Source organism: Sorex araneus, chromosome 3 (assembly GCF_027595985.1).
Source record: "Sorex araneus isolate mSorAra2 chromosome 3, mSorAra2.pri, whole genome shotgun sequence".
Taxonomy (NCBI): Eukaryota; Metazoa; Chordata; class Mammalia; order Eulipotyphla; family Soricidae; genus Sorex; species Sorex araneus.
In genome coordinates, this window is record NC_073304.1 from 233,441,086 (window position 1) to 233,466,153 (window position 25,068).

At 65.3% G+C, this 25,068-nt stretch overlaps 1 protein-coding gene across 1 annotated transcript in view; it reads right to left on the reverse strand.

The window, feature by feature from the left end:
* SDK2 (sidekick cell adhesion molecule 2) overlaps nt 1-25,068 on the reverse strand; it is an 87,420-nt gene that overhangs the window by 41,520 nt on the left and 20,832 nt on the right. The window contains exons 3-17 of the mRNA XM_055131113.1: nt 20,427-20,574; nt 16,932-17,065; nt 14,137-14,248; nt 12,941-13,131; nt 12,761-12,844; nt 11,998-12,192; nt 11,799-11,915; nt 10,870-11,037; nt 9,972-10,074; nt 6,252-6,425; nt 5,898-6,034; nt 5,497-5,644; nt 2,271-2,411; nt 738-919; nt 306-421 (exon numbers count right to left, since the gene is read on the reverse strand). Of these exons, the coding sequence (XP_054987088.1) occupies nt 306-421; nt 738-919; nt 2,271-2,411; nt 5,497-5,644; nt 5,898-6,034; nt 6,252-6,425; nt 9,972-10,074; nt 10,870-11,037; nt 11,799-11,915; nt 11,998-12,192; nt 12,761-12,844; nt 12,941-13,131; nt 14,137-14,248; nt 16,932-17,065; nt 20,427-20,574 (2,150 nt within the window). The remainder of the gene's footprint in view (nt 1-305; nt 422-737; nt 920-2,270; nt 2,412-5,496; nt 5,645-5,897; nt 6,035-6,251; nt 6,426-9,971; nt 10,075-10,869; nt 11,038-11,798; nt 11,916-11,997; nt 12,193-12,760; nt 12,845-12,940; nt 13,132-14,136; nt 14,249-16,931; nt 17,066-20,426; nt 20,575-25,068) is intronic.

The following is a 25,068-nucleotide window of genomic DNA, read 5'->3' on the forward strand; positions in this document are numbered from 1 at the left end:
CCTCCGCCTCAGGCAGGGCCCCACCTGCCCCACAGCCCTCAGGACGCCCACCAGAGCCACACGTGGGAGAGAACCCGCAGCTTCTGGAACATTCCGGTGGGGCCACGGCTATTCCCAGGAGTCCTGAGTCCCTTCGGCTAACGGCCCGTCCCCGAGCACCCCTCTCCCACACCGGGCCCCCAGGAGGGCCTGGGAGCCGCCCGCTGCCTTGTGACCCCCCGGGCTGGGAAGCTGAGGGGTCCTCTCGCCCCCGTGGCCTCCTCAGCCGGTTCCCAGAGCCCCTGGGCGCCCCCCAGACCCCCTACCTTGTAGCCCTGGTTGATGCCGTTGATGAACTGGGGGCTGGGCGCGCTCCACGTGAAGCGGATGGCCGTGGAGTTGGTGGCCTCCGTGTGGACGTTGCCCGGGGGGACGGTGGGCACTGGGGGGGGACAGAGACAGGGCGGGGGGCGGGGGTGTGGCCGATGCACCCGGGAGTCGGGGCCGTGAGCCCCCTTGGGCCACCCCCCTGCTTCCCTCACTCGGTGACCGAAGCCCCCCCCCCGCTCTCTGTTACCTGGGGTCTCCCCCCGCTCGCCGGACCCCCGAGATGGGCAAGCGAGTCACAGTAAGACCACAAGAGTGCCCAGGGGCGTTTGGGCCCCGGGGGGCATCTCAGTGCACCTGGGAGCAGCCCGTGGGGAGCGTCCACCCCCCCAGACACGGGCAGCCCCCCCCCCCCGGTGCTGCCCACACACCTCCCTGCAGGGTCCACTCGGTCACTTTGCTGCTGTAGGTGCCCAGCCCCGCGCTGTTGTAGGCGGCCACCTCAATCTCGTAGTTGGTCCAGATGATGAGGTCCTCCAGGAGCAGGTTGGTCACGTCGGGGTCCGTGATGTTCTTGAATTGGTACCCCACGGGCAGGCCGGCCAGGCAGTACCTGCGGGCACGCGGGCTGGAGCGCTCGGGAGCCGGGACGCTGGACCTCCTGGCACGGGCCACCTGCCCGCCCCCGGCCCGGGGCTCCTGTCCCCGCCGCCGGCCGCGGGGCCCTTGCACCAGCCGAGCTCTGTCGTGGCGTCACTGCTGTCTACTTGTATTTTTAAGATTTTTCTTTCTGGGGCTGGAGCGCACAGGACAGCAGGGAGGGCGTTTGCCATACCCAGGTGCCATCGGCCTGGGGTAGAGCCCTGGCACCCCACAGGGTCCCCCCCGAGCACTGCCAGGAGTGATCCCAGAGCACCACCGGCTGTGGTCCAGAAACAATGAAAAATTTTTTTCATTTTACAATTTTATTTTATTAAAATTTTTTTAATTATTATTTTTTGCTTTTTGGGTCACACCCGGCGATGCACAGGGGTTACTCCTGGCTCTGCACTCAGAATTACCCCTGGCGGTGCTCAGGGGACCCTATGGGATGCTGGGAATCGAACCCGGGTCAGCCGCAAGCAAGGCAAACGCCCTACCCACTATGCTATCACTCCAGCCCCTGCAATTTTATTTTGAGCCACACTCAGGGGTGCTCAGGACCTACTCCTGGCTCTGTGCTCAGGGATCACTCCTGGCAGGGCTCAGGGGACCACGCGGGACGCCGGGGATGGAACCCGAGTTGGCCGTGTGCAGGGCAAACGCCCGCCCCGCTGTGCGATCGCTCTGCACCCCCTTCTCTCTCTCTCAACATTTTTTTCTCTTTAAACTTTTATTTTTGCTTGATTTTGGGGCCACACCCAGTGGTGCTCAGGGATCACCCTGGAGGTGCTCAGGGGTGCCAGGGATTGAACCCGGTTCAGCCACATGGCAAGGCACGTGCCCGGGCCGCCGTCCTACGGCTCTGTAAAGAATCTGGATTGCCATGGAGGACTGGCGTCAGCTTAGGGGGGCACGGGGAGGATCCAGTTCTCAGAGGCCGTGCGGGGGAGGCGGCAGAGGGGCAGTACCGAGGGCTGGCCACAGGGGGGCGCTCCAGCTCGCCCTGCGCTCGCTGCACAGGAAGGCACGGAGGGAACTCAGTGTCCTCCCAGCTCTTGGCCAGACCACTGGGCGGGGACGATGGCCCGTTCCTGGCGTGCCCTGGGCTTCCGGGGTCCCGTCCCCTCTCCCAGCCCTTCCCAGGGGATGCGGGCTCTCTCGGGCAGTGCTCCCCGATGCCCAGCCTGTCCTGCCTGGACTCAGGGGCACAGTCTCCCCGCCCACCCCCTACTGGCACGGTGCTGTGTCTCGGCTTCCCCCCCTCCCCCCGCTGCGCTTCCCACCCCCCCCCGGCCCACCCTCCCCCACGCCCGCCCCCCTACCTGATGATGTAGCCCTTGAGGAGGCCGTTCTGGTGACCCTCTGGCGGCGGCTGCCACTGGATCATGATGGACTGGTTGGTGCGGCCGCTGGCGATGACATTCTGGGGCGGGGCCGTGGGGGGTTCCTCGGGGAGGGAGACCCTGGAAGGGAGGCGCAGCTGGTCGGCTCCCCAAAGCCGGGGCCGCAGTGGCTGGAACACGGTCGGCGCTCAGGTGTGACGGCCTTCTGGGCCGCATGGGCCTGGGCCTCAGTTTCCCCTCGGAGAGGGGTACTACCACCGGGGCGGCTGCTGGGGAGGTGAGTTTTGTGGCTTTGCGTTTGTTTGGGGAGGCCACATCCGGCGGTGCCCAGGGCTCCCTCCCGTCCCTGCACTCGGGCGTCCCTGCTGGTGGGCCTTGGGGACCCCGTGGGGTGCCGGGGATCGAACCCGGACCACCTGCATGTGAAAGAAGCGCATGAATTTCTGAGTCATCTCCCTGGTCCTTAGTATTTTTTTTTTCTTTTTGGGTCACACCCAGCCATGCTCAGGGGTCACTCCTGGCTCTGCACTCAGGAATCACTCCTGGCAGTGCTCGGGGCACCATATGGGATGCTGGGAATCGAACCCGGGTTGGCCGTATGCAAGGCAAACGCCCTCCCTGCTGTTCTATTGCTCCAGCCCCTGGTCCCTTAATTTTTTTAAAGCCTCCCCCCCCACCTGGCCCTTAAATTAAGGGCCAGAGTGGGGAGGGCACTTGCCTTGCACAAAGCTGACCCGGGTTCGATCCCTGGTACCTGAGCACCACCAGGAGTAAGAGATGAGCACAGAGCAGGAGGAGGTCCTGAGCACCCCTGCGTGTGGCCTCCCCCGCACCCCAAAATACCCAGAAATCACATCGTATTCTATGATTCGGGAAGTTTTAGAGGTGAGGCACGGAAATGCAAATGTGTTCACCCCAGGGGGGGCCATGGACCCTCGAGATATGCCAAGGGGGTCACAGGTGAAGAGTGGGGGGTGGGATATGGCATAAGAATGTGGACGGGGTGGGGCTGGAGAGATAGCACAGCGGGTAGGGCGTTTGCCTTGCACGCGGCCGACCCGGGTTCAAATCCCAGCATCCCATATGGTCCCCTGAGCACGGCCAGGGGTAATTCCTGAGTGCAGAGCCAGGAGTAACCCCTGTGCATCGCCAGGTGTGACCCCCCCCCAAAAAATAAATAAATAAAAGAATGTGGACGGGGGGGGCGGAGTGATAGCACAGCAGGGAGGGCGTTTGCCTTGCATGCGGCTGACCCGGGTTCGATCCCCGGCATCCCATAGGGTCCCCCAAGCACTGCCAGGAGTAATTCCTGAGTGCAGAGCCAGGAGTAACCCCTGAGCATCGCTGGGTGTGACCCAAAAAGCAAAAAATAAAAAAATAAAAAAAGAATGTGGGCAGGGGCACGGGAAGGGGGCCAGGCTGGGCAAGGCTGGTCGCCAGCTCCATGGTGCCCTTGGCTGGGCTCCCGCTGCCACCTCCAGCCGCACGGGGTAGGCCCCTGCCTGACCACCAGGGACGGAGCAAGGCCTCCCAGCTGCCCCCTGGCCGGGCCGACAGGGCCACTCTGTGTCCGCATCTCCGGGGCCACCATCAGGAGACAGAGGGACAGCCCAGTCGCGTCTGACGGCATTCTGGCCAGGGAAGCGAGTCAGAAGGAGGAGGACGGATGGACTGTGCTGGGTCCCGGACTCTCCAGGCAGGGAGGGCGTCTGCCCGGCACACAGCCGCCCAGCTGGGCTGGACCCCCGGCAGCCCTTGGGCTTCCCAGAGCACCAGCAGGGGGGTCCCCAAACACCGGGCCAGGAAGAAGCCCCCCTCAGCACCGCCTGGGTGGCCCCGAAACAGACAAAACACAGTTAAATAAAAGAAATAAAAGAGAAAGCGCAGAAGGGTGGTCCCCACAGCCAGGGGAGAGGAGGGATGCTCCAGGTCCCAGGACACGAGCGGTTAACTCGCGGGCTCTGGGGCCTCACACCCGCCCGTGGCTCGACTGACAACTCCCCGTGAAGTGCTCCGGCGCTGGCCGGAGAGAGAGCTCCCGCGGGCGGCCGTCACTTTGCTCAGGCAGGCGGGTCCAATCCACACAGCCCACACCTCGCACACACACACACACACACACACACACACACACACACGTCACCTGCCACTTCCCTGTCCACAAAGCAGAGGGGGGCGAAGAACCCAGCTGAGAGCACATCAATAAAGAGCCCCGCGCACGGGCTGGGGGCGCGGCTGGGCGGGGGGCGGCCCTTCGGAATGGAGCCCGCGGGAGGGGGCGTCACCGCGGGGGGCTCTAAGTGGAGGCCTGGCTGCTCCTGCTCCATCTCCGCCGCGAGGACGCTGGGCGGGAGGCCCGGGGGGACCCGGCTTCTGCGGGGACCCTGCTCCTTCCGGCCCCGGGGCTGGGGAGGGGCGCTTTCCTCGGTCCCTTAACAAAGGTGGATTTCTGGGGTGGGGGGGGACACGGAGTTCATTTCCTTTTTTTTTTTCTTTTTGGGTCACACCCGGCGATGCACAGGGGTTCCTCCTGGCTCTGCACTCAGGAATTACCCCTGGCGGTGCTCAGGGGACCCTATGGGATTCTGGGAATCGAACCCGGCTCGGCTGCGTGCAAGGCAAACGCCTTCCCCGCTGTGCTATCGCTCCAGCCCCCAGTTCGTTTCTTTCAGAAGAGGGGGTGGAAGGCCACCTAAGTTGGGGACCCTCTGCCCTAGACCGTCTTGCCCCCCGGCAGGATGTGCGGGCACTGGGGTGGGAGCGTTGGGGGCAGACGGGGTGAGGGGAGGGACGCGGTCACGGCGGGCGGGCGGAGGGTGAATTCACCGAGAGAGGCTCCGAGGCGGGCGTGCGGGTCTCACGTCCCCTCTACAGCCAGTGCGTGAGCTCAGCGGGAGGCAACTGCCCCGGTCCACGGGGTCTGGAGGGAAGGAGGCTGTGGGCACGCCGGGAGGTGGGGCGGCTGGTGGGTGCCCCAAGATGGTAGGGTGGTTGGTGGGTGCCCCGTGTTGGTCGGGTGGTTGGTGGGTGCCCCGTGTTGGTCGGGTGGTTGGTGGGTGCCCTGTGTTGGTTGGGTGGTTGGTGGGTGCCCCCTGTTGGTTGGGCAGCTGGTGCCACCATGTTCGTCAGGCGGCTGGTGGGTGCCCCCCCAAGCTGGTCAGGGCCACAGCAGCCCCGCAGGCCCCGCCCCGAGGCCCGTCGTCTTCACCTCTCCGTGTCCTTGCTGAACTGTCCCTTCCCCACGTCGTTGACCGCACAGAGGCGGAACTGGTAGGAGCGCGCTGGAACCAGGCCCTTGACCAGCACCGAGGTCGCCTCTGGGTCGACACTGGACAGGAGCACCGTCCAGGGGGCATCTAAAGAGACGGAGGGGAGAGAGGGAGAGACCCGGGGGAGGGTCCCGGGCTTCCGGCCCCACTCCCGGCAGTGTCCGGCGGCCTCTGGCCCGCGGTGGGGCCCGTCTCGACCTTTCCCCAGCCCTGGCTCTCGCCCCCCCGGGGAGCTGGGCGCCGGGTGGAGGCCGGGCTCAGGGGGACGCGTCTCTCCCAGCGGGCAGGCTCCGCCCGCCTGCTCCCGGGTGGGTGGGCTCTGGGCAGGAGACCCCCTTACTGTTCTCCGACATCTCCAGCACGTAGCGCAGCAGCGGGCTGTTGCCGTCGAAGGGCCGCGCCCACGTCAGGTTGATGGCGCGTCTCTCCGTGGGGCTCAGGGTCGCCACCGGGTGCTCGGGGGCGTGGGGCAGTTGTCTGCGGGCGAGAGCGGGGGCTCCGGAGTCGGGGGGGGGGTGGGAGGCCCCGGGGGGGCATCGCTGGGGCTCCCACCGCCCCGGGGGTCGTGACCGGAACTTGCCCTTCGCCCGGCAGAGTTTCTCACGCCCGGACGCCCGCCTGCCCCCTCCCTGCCCTCCCCCCGCCCGGGGGACTTAGAGGGAAGGAGGCCTGGGGGTGGGCGCGGGGGGCTCACCTGACCCGCAGGTGGGCGCTGCGGGAGTCGTTGCCCCCCGCGGACAGCACGCGGCAGCTGTAGGTGCCGATGTCGCCCGACCAGGTCTGGGAGATGTGCAGAGAGCCGTTCCTGTCCAGGCGGATCCGGGGCGTGTCCGTGCCCAGCGAGGCCCCGTCCTTCTCCCACACGTACCTGCAACAGGGAGGGGCGCGTCACGGGCGCCCTGCGGTGGGCTCACTCAGAGCCGGGCTGCACCCCCACCGAGCGCCAGCCCGAGGGCCCAGCTGTCTTGGCTGGCCGACAGGGGTGCGGCGGGAGCAGGGGGCAGCCGGGAACCCTGCAGGCCGGGTTGGTGGGGGGGTGGTCAGTGCGAGGTCGAAACCTTGAGTGGGGTCCCGCTGAGCACTGTGGAAGCGGGGCCGGCCCCAGCGAGACGGCAGCGGGGACACCGCTGGGTTCAGTTTTATGAGGGGGCCACCGGGCCGGGAAGAGGCGTGGTGACAAGTCGGCGTTAGTGTCCCCGGCCGCGTTGGCTCTGGTCGGGGAGATGACACGCATGTCCCAGCCTGACTCGGAGAGAGTCCCCGGCAGCTGTCACCACTACCGTCACCCACGGGCGGGGCCAGGTCCCCGGGGAGCAGGGACTGCGGTGTTCGCTCCCCGAGGTGGGGTTGGGACCCCCAGAGCCCCAGGGGAGAAGCCAGGGGGAAGGGGCCCAGAGGGAGTCGAACCCAGAGGAGTTCTAAGTCTGAGAAATCAGGAAAGGGGAAACCAGATCCACACTGGCACCGACGCCTCAGTCTAGACCCCCCCACCCCTGGCTCCTGGGGCAGCTGATGGAACCCCAAGCGCCCCCAGTTTCTCTGCCACAAACGAGAGTCAGATTCCCTCCCCCTCCACCTTGTGGGGGTGCGGTAAGGATTCGTGAGAGCAGCGCCACGATCATGATGGGGTGTCTGCGGGGGTCTTGGGGGAGCGTCGCTAGGTGTGGCCCCCAAACGAAAAAAAGAGAGAGGCATGTGTGTGTGTGTGTGTGTGTGTGTGTGCGTGCGTGCGTGCGTGTGTGTGTGTGTGTGTGTGTGTGGAGGGGGCTGAGGGGGGCCAGCAGCAGGCTGGCGGGGCGGCCGGGGGCTGCAGGGGGCTCACTCTCCTCAGAGCGAGGCTGGAACTTCTCCAGCAGAGAGAGATGCCATTTCATGCAGGCAGGGCAGAAATGTTCCAGAGTCATCTGCAATCACAGAACTGCCTTTTATTTATTTTTTAATTTATTTTGCTTTGTGGGTCACACCCGTCGATGCTCAGGGGTTCCTCCTGGCTCTGCACTCAGGAACCACCCCTGGCGGTGCTCAGGGGACCCTATGGGATGCTGGGAATCGAACCCGGGTCGGCCGCGTGCAAGGCAAACGCCCTCCCCGCCGTGCTGTTGCTCCAGCCCAGAGCTGCCTTTCAGTCTGTGGTTTTCTCTGGAGGTCAGAGACCCAAGAGCGTCCTCAGAGACACCTGAGATCAGCCAGGCGGCTGCGCGGACCAACACGATGGTTTGCCTCAACGTGAGCAAAGACGGAGGGACCAGGGGGGGCAGCATCGGGGTGGGTGACACCACCGAGTGGGGGCCCCCACGAGAGGCGACTGGATGACCTCATAATTGAGTTTCTACAAAAATATCGATGGGCGGGGACAGAGTTTCACAAAGGGCTCTTAAGGGGGAGAGGGCGAAAGAAAGAAGCAGCGTTTCTGTTCTTTGTTTTGATTTTTGCTTTTTTTTGGCCTCCGAACAGAACGCAGTGAGCTTCTCTGAGATCAATCTATCGAGTCTCCCCCCTGCCCCATGTTTGGGGGCTTAGCTGCATGTTGCCTCTGCAAATAAATATCTATTAGCTGTCTAATAAGGAAAAACCCAATAGACTATTGATCCACATAAATCAGGACGAAAAGTGGGTTTGTTCAGAGGCCCTGGAGCCGGGGCCGGCAAAGTCGCCTCGTGCCGCAGCCGGGGACCAGGAGGGCGCCGGGGTGGGGCTCAGGGCTCGGGCCCCCGTGCCTGTTGGCTCCTTTCGAGTCCCGACTGCCCCCTAGAGCCGCCACCCCACCCCCATGCCCCTCCAGGAGGTAGAATCCAACTTTGGGTGCAGCCCCCGAAAACCAAAATAAAAGGGGACGAATATTTCTATCTCTTTAGAGGGGGGCTGGAGTGACAACACGTTGGGAGGGCGCTCGCCTGGCTCGTGACTGACCCCGGGTTCCATCCCCGGCACCCCATAGGGTCCCCTGAGCACTGCAAGGAGGGATCCCTGAGCACAGAGCCAGGGGTACATCCTGAGCACCCTGAGGGGAGGGGGGCTTTTCTCCCCAAAAGAGAAGACTGAAGACAGGGCGAGAAGCCCGTTCCCAGCCTGAGGTGGAGGTGCAGGGGTGGGGGGAAGAGGGAAGCCAGTTGGGGGGCTGCGGGGCGAGCGGTGGCCTGTCCTCCTGCCAGGAAGAGTGCTCTCCGCCACGGAGACCCCTCCGTGACCTGGAGGCTGTTTCCCACCTGCGGCTCACCGGGTCCGGGGGTGGGGGCTGCACATACATTGGAGAGCCCCCCCCCGAAAGCATTTGTGCATCAAGAATGATCGCGAGAACGAATGAGGTCTGCAAGTCCTCATCTGGACGCCAGCCCCTGGGGTCTGGGCACGTAGACGCAAGCTCCCAGCGAGGCCGCAAGAACGGGGCTTTCCCCAGTGGGAGAGAGCCCGGGGGGCTGGTCTGTGGGGCAGCAGTGACCCGGCAACAGTGCCTTGCCCGGCATGCAGCGGACCCAGGTGCGACCCCCAGCACCCCTTACGGTCCAGGAGTGACTCCTGAGTGCAGAGACAGGAGCAACCCCTGAGCATCTCCAGGTGTGGCCCCGAGCCCCAAAGCAAACGAACAACCAAGTCCCACAGGGGCCCGGAGTGACGGGACTCTCGCTGCACAAGACTAACCAGGGCTCAACCCTGGCACCTCCAATGGTCCCTTAAGTCTTGCCAAGAGCCAGCCCTGAGCACAGAGCCGGGAGTGAGCCCTGAGCACAGAGCCAGAAGTCAGCCCCGAGCACAGAGCTGGGAGTCGGCCCTGAGCACAGAGCCGGGAGTGAGCCCTGAGCACAGAGCCAGGAGTCAGCCCTGAGCAGAACCGAGAGTGAGCCCTGAGCACAGAGCCGGGAGTGAGCCCTGAGCACAGAGCTGGGAGTCAGCCTGAGCACAGAGCCAGGAGTCAGCCCTGAGCACAGAGCCGGGAGTCAGCCCTGAGCACAGAGCTGGGAGTCAGCCCTGAGCGCTGCTGGGTGTGCCTCCCCCCTGCCCCCAGAAGAAAGCCCCCCAGAGGCGCGCAGCCCTAATGCGGGTCCCAGCCCGCCGCCAGCAGAAGTCCCCGTGGGGAGCTGGCGCACGTTCCTGGGGCCCGTTTACAACTCCACCCCCTGCTCCTGTCTCACGCTGGTGAGGAGACTCCAGGGAAAGCAGCCGCCGGCGGACGCCTGCCAGCCAGCACATGCCCCTACGCCTGCCTTTGTGCCCGCCGCACAGACGGCCACATGCCAGTGGCCACCAGGGGGCGCGCCGGGCTGCAGGCGCCGGGCGGCACAGGGACCCGCGGCCTGGAGCTCCAGCTCGGCGGCGGGAGGGGACCGGGAGGGACCCCCTGAGTGCGGCACCCTGAGGGGGCGTGGCCTGCTGGGCTCACCCCGCTGCCCCGCCCCGTGACCCCGGCAGCGCGTACCTGACGGTCACCCGGGGGTCATGGGTCACGCCGCACACCATGGAGGCCTGGGTGCCCTTGATGACGCTCTGGTCCTGGGGGGGCCTGGTGATGCGGGTCCGGGCTGGAAGACAGCGGGCGGGGGTGAGGCAGGGCGGGGGAGGAGACCTGCCGCCCCCTCCCCCCCCCCGGGGCAGGGAAGGTTCCGGAATGGCTGAGCCATGTGCTGCAAGGGGCCTGGGGTGGCGGTCCCAGGGGCTGTGGGGTCACAGTGGCCGTGGTGGTGACGACCACCAGCAGCAGCAGGGCGGCCGCGGCAGGCACAGTGGCCAGGGCCGTCAGTGACCACGGGCGTCACCGTGGGGCCTCACTCAGCTCCTCCCCAGACCCCACGAGGGGCCCGACCTGTGGGGCCACAGCAGCTGAGCCAGGACGGCCGAAGCGGGCAGGAGTGTGGGGGTCCTGTAGGGGCAGGAGGGCGGGCAGGGGTGGGGTGGGGCGGGGCAGGAGGTTGGGCAGGGCGGGAGGGCAGGCAGGGGCGGGGTGGAGGGTGGGCGGGGCGGGGTGGAGGGTGGGCAGGGGTGGGGTGGGGCAGGGTGGAGGGTGGGCGGGGCGGGGTGGAGGGTGGGCAGGGGTGGGGTGGGGCAGGGTGGAGGGTGGGCAGGGGTGGGGTGGGGCAGGGTGGAGGGTGGGCAGGGGTGGGGTGGGGTGGGGCAGGAGGGCAGGCATGCCCTGCTGGCTCAGCAGACCTGGGCCGAGCACTGGACCCCGAGGGTCGTCGGAGGTTTCCGGGAGAAAGCGGGCGGCGAGGGGCGGGGGTGGCCCTCTCCGGGACGTGCCACCTCCCTCCCCCGAGCCTCCTTGGAGTGTCTCCTCCACCCCTACCCCCCCTGCAGCCCCCGCGGCCGCGCACTCTCACCCCACACCACCAGCTCGGCTGAGGCCTCGTCCACGCCGCGCGAGTTGGTGGCCAGGCAGGTGTAGGCGCCGGCGTCGGCGAGGCGGGCGGGGCTGATGAGGAGCCCCCCGGACTCCAGCAGCGTGAAGCGCGGCAGCTGCACAGACCCGCTGGCCAGGACACGCTCCCCTGCGGGCGGCAGGGTCACGGCCCCGCTCCCGAGACCCCCATCTCGCTGGCCACCCATCCATCCCTGGAGACCCCCATCTTGCAGACCCCCGTCCGTCCTGAGACCCCCATCTCGCTGGCCACCCGTCCATCCCGAGACCCCCATCTCGCTGGCCACCCGTCCATCCCCAGACCCCCATCTCGCTGACCACCCGTCCGTCCCCAGAGACCCCCCCAGGTCTCACTGACCACCCGTCCATCCCCAGAGACCCCCCTAGATCTCACTGGCCACCCGTCCATCCCGAGACCCCCCATCTTGCTGACCCCTGTCCATCCCGAGACCCCCAGATCTCGCTGACCACCCGTCCATCCCCAGAGACCCCCATCTCGCTGGCCACTCGTCCATCCCTGGGGACCCCCAGACTCACTGCCCACCCTCCCTCCTGTCCACCCGCTGCTCCGGGCCGTCCGGGCTCAGGGCTCCCGGCTTTAGAAGTGCCAGAGGGATGAGTGGCGGGGGCCGGGCGAGGTCCCTGGGGTCTTGGTGACGGGCACCGGGACACGAGGGCGGGTGGCCGGCCCAGGGTTCCTGACGTCCACCCCACACCTGGGCGGGGGCCGGGGGGCGAGCAAGACGCAGGGCACCGTCCAGGGGCCGGGAGCGGTGGGGTGCAGGGACAGCTGTGGCCGGGACGGCGGGGCCCGATGGCGGTGCTGGACACCCCGCCCACCGCCCACCGCCCACCGCCCACCGCCCCGCCCTGGGCCCCTCCCCCACATACCCCTCTGCCAGGTGATGGCCGGCCGGGGCGCGCCGGAGGTCTCACAGGCCAGCACCACGGACACGCCGTCGATGACCGTGCTGTCCAGGGGCCCCCGGGTGATGTTGGGCGCGATGCCTGCGGGGCACGGCGGGTGGGTCCCTGGGGCTGGTCCCTGGGACCCGGCCCCCCCGCCCCGCCCGGCCCTGCGCGCACTCACTGGTGACCCCCAGGTAGGTGGACGTCTGGGCCTCGCCGGCCGCGTTGCGCGCGAAGCACTGGAACATGCCCGTGTCGTCGGGGACCAGCCCGCTGACCTGCAGGCTCCCGTCCGCCCGCTGCCGGAAGCGGCCCGGCCCGCCCACCTCCACGGCCACCGCGTCCTTGTACCAGACGATGGAGGGCGGGGGCACGCCTGGGGACAGGGAGGCCAAGGCCGTCAGCCGGCCCCGCCCCTTCTGGAACCTTCTCAGAGATGGGGGGCGCTCTCGGGGTCTGGCCTCACGGGTGCCCAGGACGCAGGGGAGCACAGGGGTCCGACACCCCGGGGCCCCCCAGTCCCGGCTCTCCCTGCAGGGGCCCCGGGGGCAGCGGGGAGGGTCTAGGGAGGGTCTAGGGAGGGTCTGGGAGGGTCCCGCCCTGCAGGCACCATGCGGGGGGCAGCCTAGAGGTTAGAGGGGCTCTTTGCTGCTCTGTTCCCCACTTTCGGTCCCCGTGGGGAGTCCCGGCTCAGACGGCCCCCCCACCCCCCCGGCCCCCCATGACCCCGCACCCGACACTCGTCTGCAGCCCCAGGAGCGAGGCCGGAAGCTTCAGGAAGCCTGGCCAGGCGGGGAGGGGGCAGCCGGCCCAGGGCCGAGCACGCCAGGCGGGACCCCCCCAAACACGACGTGCTTCGCCCGGCAGCGCGGGGCGGGGGTGGGCGCTGCCCGCCCCGCCCTGCAGCTGCTTCCCTGGCGTGTGTCCGTCCGTCCGTCCATCACCTTTGGCCCGGCAGGGGATGTCCACCACCTTCTCCATCTCGGCGCTGATGTGTCTCTCGGGCTCCCTGGTGAACTGCGGCGGCTCTGCGGAGGAGGCCAGACCCACGCTCCTAGTGATAGGACCGCCCGGCCCCCCAGCCCACCCGCCGGGCCCGGCCCGGCCCAGGCCGCCCCGCTCACCCAGCACCGAGAGGTAGGCCCCCCGCACGGCCGAGGGGACACTGCTGCTGCGCAGGACGGCCTCGCACTCGTAGTAGCCGGCGTCGCCGCCCGTGGGGCTGGGGATGGTGAGGCGGCGGCCGAAGTCGCTGACCCCGCCGCTCAGCACCTGCCCGTCCTTCCTCCAGAGCAGCTGCAGCTTGACGAGGGGCCTGGGGGGCGCAGGGGCTCAGCAGGGGGGTGGGGGTGGGGGGAGGGGCAGGGGGCCGGCCCATGCCCCAGCTCCTGTCCAGGGCCAGCGGAGGGAGACTCCAGTGTCTGGGCCTCAGTTTCCCCCTGGGGACGGACCTGCCTCCTTCTGACTCCCCCATGTGTTGGGCCTGAGGCCAGGCGAGAAGCCCCCGGGCACCCGCCCCCCCCCCACCGTGGGCACCCCCTAACAACTGCTTTCTCACGGGTGCAGGGAAGGCCCCTGGGTGCCTCCGAGACTTTTCCCGGGGCCCTCCTGGGAGCTGTGTCCTGGGGCCCTCCCGGGGGCCGTGTCCTGGGGCCCTCCAGGTGCTACACGGAACTCGGGTGCTGGATGGGTGCGGGGGGGCGGGCAGTGCCGCTGCCCTGGAGGCCGGGGACGGGCGCGCCCACCCCCTGCCTTTGCTCCCGTCTCCCCTGGGACCCGTGAGAAACGCGGCTGTGCGGGCAGGACCCCTGGGACCCCGAAGCTCAAGGGGGCCTTGGGGTCCCGGCTGGACTCCCGCGGACAATCTCTCCTCAGCACTGGGGGGGGCGGCCAGGCTCTGCCCTCACCCCAGGTGCCTGCCAGGAGTGGGGTGGCTTTTGGCTGCTGTCTCGCCAGCTGGGCCCGGTGGGCAGGCTGCCTGCCCTCTCTGGGCTGGGTTCCGAGGGGGAGGAAGGGGCAGTGCCAGGCTGGACGCCCGCTGAGTACTTCCTGCTCCCTGTGCAGGAAGCGGGGGCGGGGGTCTCCTATGCGGCCCCCACCCCAAGGCCCAGCGGGCTGCCCTCAGCTCCCAGCGGTGGGCCCCGCTGGCCACCCCGAGCCCCCCCCCCCAGAGCCCTGCTGGCCCTGGCCTGGGCCCCGCGCTGGGCAGCCCCCTCGGAGGGAGGGGACGTGCCCTGCGACAAGCCCCGCCCCTTCATGGGCGTGGCCTCCGGGCTGTCCTGGGCGATCCCCAGGGCGGGGGCGGGGGCGGGGCGCCCACCTGGCGTTGGCCACACACTCCAAGGTCACCTCCGACGTCCCGGCCACCACGCTGGTGTTCCTGGGCGGGATGATGATGGTGGGCGCAATGGGGTCCGCGGGCCCCCCGACATCTGGGGAAGGAGGCCAGGGGTCAGCGGGGGCGCGGCTGGAACCCCCCCACCTGCTGCCCTCACACGCTGAAGGCAGAGACGGCTGCCCCCAGGGGAAGGGGGGGACAGGAGGCCTCGGGTCAGCGCTGCACTGATCAGGTGAGGCGTCTTGGGCCGCCGAGACCTGGGGGACCCCCAACCCTCCTGGGGGCTTCCTCCCACCCCACCCCCTACGTCCGTCTGCCGTGCAAACCTCTGTCCGGCTGCTTCCAGCCCCCGCCCCAGGGTGCAAGCCGGCCCGCTGGTTGGGGGGACATTCCCCCTAATTCACACTCACGGGGGGGGGGGACCTGGCCCAGGGGTCCAGACACCCTCCAGGCTCAGCCCCGGCGCCTGGACACTGCCCAGGGGCCCCCTCGTGTGGCCGGCAGGACACGCGGCCCGAGTGACCTGAGATGAGGCTGCAGGGGCGGGGCTCAGGCTCGGGCAGAACAGCGCAGGGGAGGGGCAGGCGGGGTCTGACAGAGTAACGGCTGGGAATAAAAGCCTCGTGCCGGGCCGTAAAGAGCACAGGGCCGGGAGCAGCAGATATAGCTGGATCCATAAACGGGGCTCTCGGCGGTTTATCACGCGTGGGTGCCCGTCCCGGATTAATGGGGCTCGGGGAGGAGAGGCCGTGAGAGCTGCAGCGGCTCTCGGTGAACAGAGACTCGGGGACGGGCGCTAACCTACGGCCTGCGGGGCCTCGGGAGAGCCCGGGGGTCCGGGAGACCCACGCGGAGTCCTGGACCTTCTGTCCAGGCCTGCAGGTGGCCGGGCAGGTTCAAAGGACCCGAACTCAGGAGAACCAGCCAGGCCTCCTGGGTGCCGGGGGGCCTGGGGTCCCAGAGGACGAGGGAACCGGGCAGAACCAAGCTCAGGAGGGTCAAGGTTGGGCCCTCTGGCAGCTGGAGCCACAGAACAGGCCCCTGGCCCCGGGGCTGTCCTTTCCTGGCCTCTAGGAGAAGGTGCCAATGGGTCGATGCGAGCACTTTTCCATGAGCATTGTATGTGTGCACTTTTCCTGGCTGAGCCAGTATGTGTGTGTGTGTGTGTGTGTGTGTGTGTGTGTGTGTGTGTGTGTGTGTGCTCTGAGACCCGGCACACAGCACCCAGCTCCTCGAGCCCGTGAGAAGTGGCCCTCCTCTTCCCTTCCACTGGGGACGGCCACCCCGGAGGTCTGCTCCCGAGAGCGTGCCCGCCCGAGGAGGACTCCAAGGACCACGTCTGGGTGGCTCCAGCTGCCCACGGGCCCAGGCCTGACCTGCCCCGCCACCCGGGGCCGGAGGGAACCCCTGAGCCGCGGCTGGCGCCTTTTCCGTCTTAAGCACCCGACGCCCAGTTGCGAAACACGAAAACCCGGGTCCCCAGAGCGGTGAGGAAGCCACTCCCGAGAGTCTGCGAGTCTGAGCACAGAGTCGTCTTTCAGACGAAGTTCTGCATCCCAGCAGGGCTGGGCGGGACAGACACACGCCCGGAGACCTCACACGCGCCCAGCGGAGCCCCAGTCAGCTCGTTAATACTTTCCGCACTGACGTAGGTGGAGGGCGCGTCCAGGAAGGTCGGTTAAATAAAACAGACCCATAACACTCAGGGCTCTCATTTCCCCCCCTCCCCCCACCTGTATTTATAGTTCGGTCGCACCTGGCAGTGCTCGGGGAGGGGGGTGGGCAGCGGGAGCCCTGGACATCCCGCCCTTCCCACCTGCTCCCCTCCCCTCACGCCCCATCGGGCTGGGAATGTCACTGTCCCCCCCACTTGGTGTGCAGGAAGGGGGCAGTGAGGGTGAGAGGCCATCACAGGCCTGCAGGAGGGGGAGGGGTGCCGCGGCAGGGGTGAGGGGAGGGGAGGAGAAACAGCTGAGTCAGCAGGTTCTGCGGGAACCCCGACACGTCACGCCAGTGACTGAGAGGGGGAGGGGAGGGGGCAGCAGACCTGGGGGGCAGGAGGGGCCTGGGCTGTAAGGGGGGGCATGAGGTGGGCACAGAGCAGAGAAAGACTGACCGTTCCCCCCTGCACACAGTGGCCAGGAGCAGAGCTGCTTCCGTGCCCAGGAAGAGGAGGCGGAAGGTGAGAACAGAGAAGGAGGGCAGGGGAAACTGAGTCACGGGCACACGTCCGGCCTTGACAACGAGCCTCTGAGCAAAGGAGGCGTCCTCCAGGGAGCCCTTGGCCGAGCCCCTGGAGACTGGGGGACGTTCGCCCCGTGTGTCCAGCGGCCCGAGAGCCCGCCCAGGTCAGTGTCAGGGGACCCCCGTGAGGTGAGACCGGCCTGGCGTCCCCCCCAGACGCAGCCAGAGCCGGGGACGGGGCCGACCGACTCCGCAGCAGCCCGGGCCTGGCGGGACGGGGGTGGGCGGGGGGCTCTCTGGGCCCCGGGTGGACCCTCGCCCTTCCCGCTGCGGGGGCCCCAGGGGACAGGGCCACCTGAGCGTGCAGGAGTCACACAGCTCTGCGGGGACCGGGACTTCCTGCTCCCCCAGCCTGCGGGGCCGCGGGGTCTCTGGGAGGCGTTTGCGGAGTCAGGGGTCTCCCCTCGCTCCCTCTGTGCTCACATGGCACCAGGGCCCAGGGCACTGCCGGGCGCGGCCTGCGTGTAGCCTGAGCCCTAGGTCCCGACCGCTGAGCTTCCCTGCCTCGTGCCCGCAGGGCCCGAGTTCCTTACTCTGCACCGTGAGGGCGATGGTCTGACTGGTCTTGTTGTCTCCATTCTTGTCGTTCACCGCCTGGACGTAGTAGCGGCCGGCGTCGGGCGCCACCGTGGACAGGATGACCAGCGTGTTGCCCAGGGTGATGGCTCTGGCGAGAAAAGGGGGGCGGGGGGGAGCGCTGAGCACCCGGCAGGGGTGCAGAGGGACCGCCGTGCCCTGAGCCTCGGGACTGTCAGGCCCGAGGAACTGCAGCCCCGTCCCCAGACCCTGGGCCAGTTCTGCCCCGCCCACTCGGGGTGTGGCCCCGCCCCCCACACGTGCAGACACAGGAGAACTGTCTCCGACCAGACGGAGGGGGAGGGAAGGACGAGCGATGCTGCTGTGTCCTGGAACAGGTGCACGTTGGGCCGCTACAACGGTCACGGGTCACCTGACACCCGGCCTCTGGGGGTCACCCTCCCTCCAGCCCCCTTTTTAATTAAAATTCTTTTTTCTGGCTTTTTGGGTCACACCCGGCGATGCACAGGGGTTACTCCTGGCTCATGCACTCAGGAATCACCCCTGGCGGTGCTCAGGGGACCCTATGGGATGCTGGGACTCGAACCCGGGTTGGCCACATGTAAGGCAAATACCCTCCCCACTGTGCTATCGCTCCAGCCCCAATTAAAAAAAATTTATTTATCCCTCCCCCTTTTTTTTTTTTTTTTTTTTTTTTGCTTTTTGGGTCACACCCAGCAATTAGTCCAGGCTCTGCACTCAGGAATCACCCCTGGCGGTGCTCGGGGGACCCTATGGGATGCCGGGGATCGAACCCGGGTCAGCCACATGCAAGGCTATCGCTCCAGCCCCCTCCAGCTCCCTTTTTTAGGGTCTCAACTGCCACCTCACTGACCCAGGGAGAGGCCCAGCCTGGGTGGGCGGGGGAAGGAGGCACAGGAAGGCCCCTGGCTCCCGGTGGGCCGCCTTGGCCGGGACCCCCCTTCAGTGCCCGCAGCCTGCTCGGCCCACGCAGGAAGTAGGGCAGCGGCTGGAGCAGGCGGAGCAGCGCCAAGCCTTGCCCGCCTCCCCTCGCCCATTCTCCCGACGACAAACAAAACCATTTATTTGTCGAGTCTCTCGCCGGCCTTAATGGGATGTGCCCGAGACAGCTGCTAAACATCCTTAATGTCAGTTTAACAAGGACAAATCCAGTTGAATTCTTTTCAAATTTTCTCATTAGGTGAATGTTACAGAGTTTTAAGCAGACTCTCCAATAAACATTTCTGCTAATGATTTTCCAGCCTGGCTCTCTCCCAGCTGGGGCGGGGCTGGCCCCCCTCTCTCCTGCTCCAGGAGGAAGTGCTTGTGGGCTGAGTGTTGAGGTCGGCCGAGCACTGGGAAGCGGGTATCAGCCTCATCCCTGATACTCGAGGGCCTGGGCTGTCCAGCGGAAAATATTCCTCCGGGTGGGAGAGAGAGTAAAGGCGCTTGCCCTGCAAGCAGTGGACCTCAGGCCGATTCTGGACACCATTTACAATACCCAAAGTCTCTTTCGGAGTGATCCCCGAGCACTGTCAGGAGTGATCCCTGAGCACTGGTGCTGGGAGTAAGCCCTGAGCATCACCTAGGTGTGACCCCCAAATGTGACAAAGTTCTTCTTTGGGTACTTTGTTTGGTGGTGTGGGGGAGGAGGTGGAGCCCAGGGCTTCCCACATGCCAGGTGGGCGCAGACCACTGAGCCACCAAGCTGGCCCTTCGCCTTCTGTGAATGAGGGGATGGGAGGTGGGATGAGGCTCGTGATTTCTTTCCATTTTGGAAGTGGTAAAATGGGGCTGGGACCACTTCCTGGCCTGGGATCTCCCTCGGGGTCCTTGTCCTTGTGTGTATCCACTGGGATGGGCGCAGCCCTGCGGCCGCAGCCTCTCAGGACCCAGAGCCCCCACTGCTGGCCGCCGCCCCCTCCCGTGGAGACCGAGGGCCGAGGCTGGGGGGCTCCAGGTCCTCGTTTCCTCTGCTGCTCTGAGGTCCCGGTGTCTCCTCTCTCACAGGCAGGCGTGTGCACAGTTACACACCCGCACACACACCCATACACACGCACGCTGGCTCACACACACCCACACACACGCCCTCCCGCTCACATGCATACATACCCACACCCATGCCCATACACACGCATGGTGGCTCACACACATGCTCACATGCACACCTGCACACACACACATACTTGAATGCACACACTCATTCACCTGCACACACAACTGCTCACACACACACACTTGCAACATGCCTGCTTGAAGCTTTTGTGCATGTATATACACTTACTTGCATGCACACCTGTGCACACTCACATGCACCCACATGCCTATTTGCACACACAATCAGATGCATGCACTCACATGTAAACACATCTGCACACACATGCATGAACACATGCATGCATACACACATGCTCACACGCATATACATGCTCACATGCACACACATGCACACATGCTCACACATGCATACACAGATGCTCACATGCACGCACACATGCTCACATGCATACACACACTCACATGCATACACACATGGTCACACGCACACACATGCTCACATGTATGCACATATGCTCACATGCATACACACATGCACACACATGCTCATATGCATGCACAAATGCTCACATGTATGCACATATGCCCACATGCATACACACATGCACACACACATGCTCATATGCATGCACAAATGCTCACATGCCCACTCACCCCTGCTTACCCTTGCACGCACGCTCACTCTCATGCACGGTATCACAGGGAAGCTGCTGGCGTGTCTGGCCACACGGGCTCTCCCCTGGGCGCTGCCAGTCTCCTGGGCCCTGTGGCTATCAGGTCTGGGCGGTCATTCACTCAGTGACTATCTGGGGGACGCTCTGGGCCTGGGCAGGGAGGGCCCCTCGTGGGGGCTGTGCAGTGTGGAGACCCCCAAACACCCGCCGAGGCCTCAGCACGAGGCGCTTTAGTGCTTCTTGCCAGCTTCCTGCCCCGCCAGGGCGAGACCCTCCCGCCTGCTCCCCTTCCCAGGCTGGGGGCAGATCAAGGAAGATCTGTCTGTCTTTCTGGGCGCCAGGGAGTGCTGGGGCCTACCCTGGGGGCCCTGCTCCACCCGCCACCCCGGGGGGCATCAGGAGAGCCGGGCGTGCCCTCGGAAGGAGGGCTGTGCCCACCGCATGCCCCGTCTGCCAGCCAGTCCCTGGAGCGGCCAGAGGCGCACACAGGGGCACTCACGGAGGCTGAAAGGGCCGAGTGTTTCTCTCCTGAGCCTCCCCGGGCCCCACCTCCTCCTCGGGGCCAAGATACACAGTGTCTGCCCCGCAGAGGCGCCCCCGCCCGGGGCAGTGCCAGCCCGTGTCTGTGGAGGCACCAGGGAGTTCCCCGCACGGGCTGCGCCCCCCAGGGCCCCCTGCAGCCGTCAGTGGGGCTGGATCAGGCCCTTCAGGCCCAAGCCCTCGGCCTGGGACCCCCAGGGCCCCGCCCCGTGTGCTTACATGCGGCTGCTGGGTGGGATCTTGCGACCGTCCCGGAACCAAGTGACCTGCGGGCGGGGGAAGCTGGCGATGCGGGGGGCGTGGATGACCGCCGCCTCTCCGTGCGTCACGGTCTGCCGCTTCTCGCTGTCCTCAAAGCTCCCCATGTCTGCAGAGAAGAAGTGAGGGGGGAGGGGCTGGGGGTCAGCAGCAAGGAGGGCCCAACTCAGAGGCGGGGCGGGGCAGCCGAGAAAGGGCCAGTGAGACAGGGCCAGAGGGGCCGGGGACAGGGGCAGGGGTCCAGGGCAACCCCAGGGCGCCCCTCCCTGACTTCGGAAGCGTGGTTCACGCCGGGCCTGCATTCGGAACCGCTGAGAGCTGAGTTCCAAGCCTGCTCCTGTGACTTGGAGGTCGGCCCTGGGGCCAAATGTTTGACCGAGCTGGTCTCTACTCCTGCCCGGGCAAAACAGAGCGAATCTCGGAGGCCGCAGCCCGGCGTATGCAAGATAAAACACGAGGGCGCTGGGCCGTGATCTGCAAAGGTGCCGCCAGCCGGCCTCGATATGTATCTCCAGTTCCACGTGCTCCAGCTTCTGGCTGGTGACGGCCATTTGTCCCACGGAGAGGGGGTGCGTCCTCGCCTCCTGGACCCGGGGAGGGTGTGTGTGTGTGTGTGTGTGTGTGTGTGTGTGTGTGTGTGTGTGTGTGGTGAGGGGGTGGGGGCGTGTTTCCTTCCATCACAGGCAGGACGGGCTGGAAAGGATGCTTCGTGCTCCTCAAGGCTGGAGCATCCTGAAAGATGCAGATTCCTGAGCGCCTGGACTGGGCTGGAGGCCCACCGAGTGCAGGAGGCCTGGGTGGGCTCCCCGGGGCCGCACGATCCCCCCAGCACCACCAGAAATGACCTCCGAACACAGAACCCCGCTGGGTGTGGCCCATAAGACAAAACAAAACAAAAAAAGTTTCCACGTCCAGATCGTCCTGCTTGAAATCCAGCCACCTTGCAAGGAAGCCGGGTCCACGGAGGACGTGGCCAGGGTCTGTGTGGGTCTCGGCCACAGTGGACATGGGGACAAGCCCGTGAGCCCCCAATCATTGTTTCCCTGAGCCGTGGAGTCCCCAAAGGAATCCTCGGAGGGTGAAGTCGGAACTTTCGTCATTGGAGAGCAGAGAGACGCCAACTGCTGAACCGTGCCACGCGCGGCCTCAAGACCACAGCGTTCACGCGGGTAATAAATGGTTGCTGTACGCTAATGCGCTTCGTGGCAACCCAAGAGGCAGCCATTAGAGTCAGAGGCATAAACGAAGGTGTTGGAATTGATAGCTCGTATTTATAGCACTAAAATATTGGGAGCCCATACAATTTTTTTTTCCACCATTGAGCTTAAACACGCGTGTCCTCCACAATGACGGCCCCCGTGCCATCAGAGGGAGTCAGAGAACAAAGCCTTCCTGGCAACCAAGTGGGTGTCGCTTTCTCCCCGGCGGGGCTGGACGTCCATCGCCTCCGCTGACCCTCGGAAAGCCACGCCACACTCAACGGAAATAAACACACGGTCCCGAGTTGCTGATTCATTTCGACGCCTCGGTTCCGTCTCCCCACGTTTCCATCCATCAACGCCACTGGGTTCAAGCCTGACCGTAATTTCATCTGCTAAGGAAAAAGCCACCTCTTCGCAGAACTCTGAAGATGTATTCGAACAATTTAAGGCAATTTCATGGCAGCAGTGCTGTTCTTCTCTGTCGTTTGTCTGAGCCCCATTTCATCAGAGAGGAAATGAAAACTCATGGAGATGGAGTGACTGATCTGATGTTAAGTGGCTGGGGCTGGTCCCGGCCAGCTTGCAGACCTCTGGCATTGCCTGGCCGTTGCTCACGGCTCAGCCTCCGCGTTAAAATTCTGCATGCATATTCCTGATCTCTCCCTAAGACGCGGGGATCTCTGAGAGGCAGTTACAGCCCTGAGAAAATCCCTTAGCCCCGGGCTCCACAGGTGAGGTTTTCCCTGCCTGGGCCAGGCAGAGGGAAGAGCTGGTTCTCTGCCCTTGCGGAGTGACGCTCAGGGCAGAGGCAGGCCACGGCAAAGCAGTCCCTGGACAGACATCCAGTGGCTCCCTGTGACAAGTGTCAGAAAGAAGAGGGTGAGAGGCAGTGTTGGGGAGTCAGGTGGGGTCTTCTGATCAGCAGAAATACAGAGTGGGTGTTCCCTAAGTGTAGCAAGAGAAGATCAGGGGGGTGAAGAGAAAGTCAAGTTCAGAGGAAACCAAGGACTATCAGGAAAGGGCCATGGTGGCTCAATGGGGGGGGGGGTGTATCTGGGTGGGGTGTTTGGGTGGGCAGACAGAAGGCTGAACGGATGGATGGGTGTTTGGATGGATGTGGAGCGTCTGTTTGGATAGATGCATGTATGCATGTGCATATGTTTGTATGCAGAGATGGAAGGACGGATGGAAGAATGAAGAGTCCTTTGCATGGATTTGATATGATGGATGAACTGGTATTTGGGTATATGTGTGCATGTATGTTTGGATGCATGCAGGTATCTATACAGGTTTGTATGCACGTATGCAGGGATGGGTGATGGATGAATGTTTGATGGATGGAGAGATGGAAAGATGGATGAATGCATGAACTGATAGAAGGAGAGACGGGGGTGTTTGTATGAATGGTTGATGGACAGTTGGATGATGGACGGACGGATGGAAGGTTGGGTTGACGGATGGGAGGATGGAAGGAGGAATAGATGGTGGATGCTTGCATGAATGGACGGAGGGAGAGTTGGGTGGGTGGATATTTGAATAAGTGGATGGGCAGTTGGAGGATGGGTGGAGGGACGGAGGGGTGGGCGGCTGTTTGCAGGATGGATGCAGGGAGGGAGGACGGACAGAGGGACGGAGGGATAGAGGTGCTACCAAGAAGGACACCAGTCAATCCGCCAGTGCAGGACAAGGGCTAGAAGGAAGGAAGCCCACAGAGACCGGAGATCCAGGCTCTCCTGGGTCTGCTCACACGAAAAACTCACACTTAGAAACACAGCTCGTGAGTTATGCAATTTTCACCGTGTCCTCACTGGAATGCGGGGGGGGGGCCCACCAGGAGGCCACACGCCTGCTGACTGGGGAACACACCCTCGAGCATTGGTCTAACACGCCCAGCAAAGTCTCCCGAGGACAAAGAAGAGTGCCCCAGTCAGGGCAGAGCTGGGCGCGGCCTGACAATGACCCCCAACATCTTGGTGATTTCTGTCTTTCTTGGCTTATTGACCTATTTTATTATTAGTTTTTAGTTTTGGGGTCACACCTAGCTGCGCTCGGGGCTGACTCCTGGCTCTGATCTCAGGAGCCACTCCTGACGGTGCTTGGAGCCCATATGGAATGCTGGGACCAAACCCAAGTCGGCCGTGTGCACGGTAAGCACCCCACCTACTGTGCTGTATCACTCAGACCCCACCTCCATCATTTTAAATCTTTATTTTTTGTTTACTTTGGTTTGTTTCTGGTTTCATGCCATAGCCAGCTCTGCACTCAGGAATCACTCCTGGAGGCCTTGGGGGGGACCAGATGGGATGCTGGGGGTCGAACCCTGGTCCGTGGGTGCAAGGCCCTCCCCGCTGGACTATCTCTTCCGCCCCTTGGTTATTTCCTAAACGTGTTTCGCAAAGTGTGCACTGCACTTCAAAACGTATTCATCACTTTTATTTAAGACTCAGGCAGGCACCAGGCCACGCATACCAAAGAGCGACTCTAAAGAGATGCCCAGTGGAGTGACGGGAGCCGACGCAGGTGCTCGCCAATCGGCTTCGGGAGCCGAGGCTCCGGCCCCGCCCCTTCCGCCGCAGAGGCCCGCCCCCGCTGTCAATCACGCGCTGCTCGGGCAGCTGTGATTGACAGAGACCCTGCAAGGACGCGCACGCCGCCCGCAGGGGTCTGCAACTGGACAATGAGTCAGAGCTCCTGGCGTCCAGGGCTGGGGGGCCCCGAGGGGCAGCGGCCGCACTGTGGCTCCCAGTCCTGTTCGTGGGGGGTCTCCCGGCCGGGACTAGGCCTGAGAGTAGGGGGGGCGTGGGCTCAACCGGCCTCGCCAACCCACACCAGGGTCGCCACTGACCCTCCACCGGCGCCAGGCACAGGCCTCGAGGGTCCTGGCCATGATTTTATCAGTTTGGTTTTGGGGACTCCCAGGCAGCAGTGCAGGGGCCCCACGCCTGCTGGGATTTGGTCATCTGGGCCAGGGGGGCCTGGGGGTGGGGTCAGTGTGAGGGTGGGGTCAGTGTGGGGGAATGGGTCAGTGAGGGGGCAGGGTCAGATCTGGGGGCGGGGTCAGTGTGGGGGGCGGGGTCAGCGCGGGGAATGGGTCAGCGTGGGGACCGGGGTCACCGTGGGGGATGGGGTCAGTGGAGGGGGTATGCGGTCAGTGCGGATGCCGGGGTCAGCATGAGGGATGGGGTCAGTGTGGGGGGTAAGGTCAGTATGGGGGGCGGGGTCAGCGCGGGGGATGGGGTCAGCGTGGGGGGTGAGGTCAGTATGGGGGCGGGGTCAGCGGGGGATGGGGTCAGCGTGGGGGGTGAGGTCAGTATGGGGGCGGGGTCAGTGCGGGGGAGGGTCAGTGTGGGTGAGGGGTCACTGTGAGGGGCGGGGTCAGTGTGGGGCGGGGTCAGTGCGGG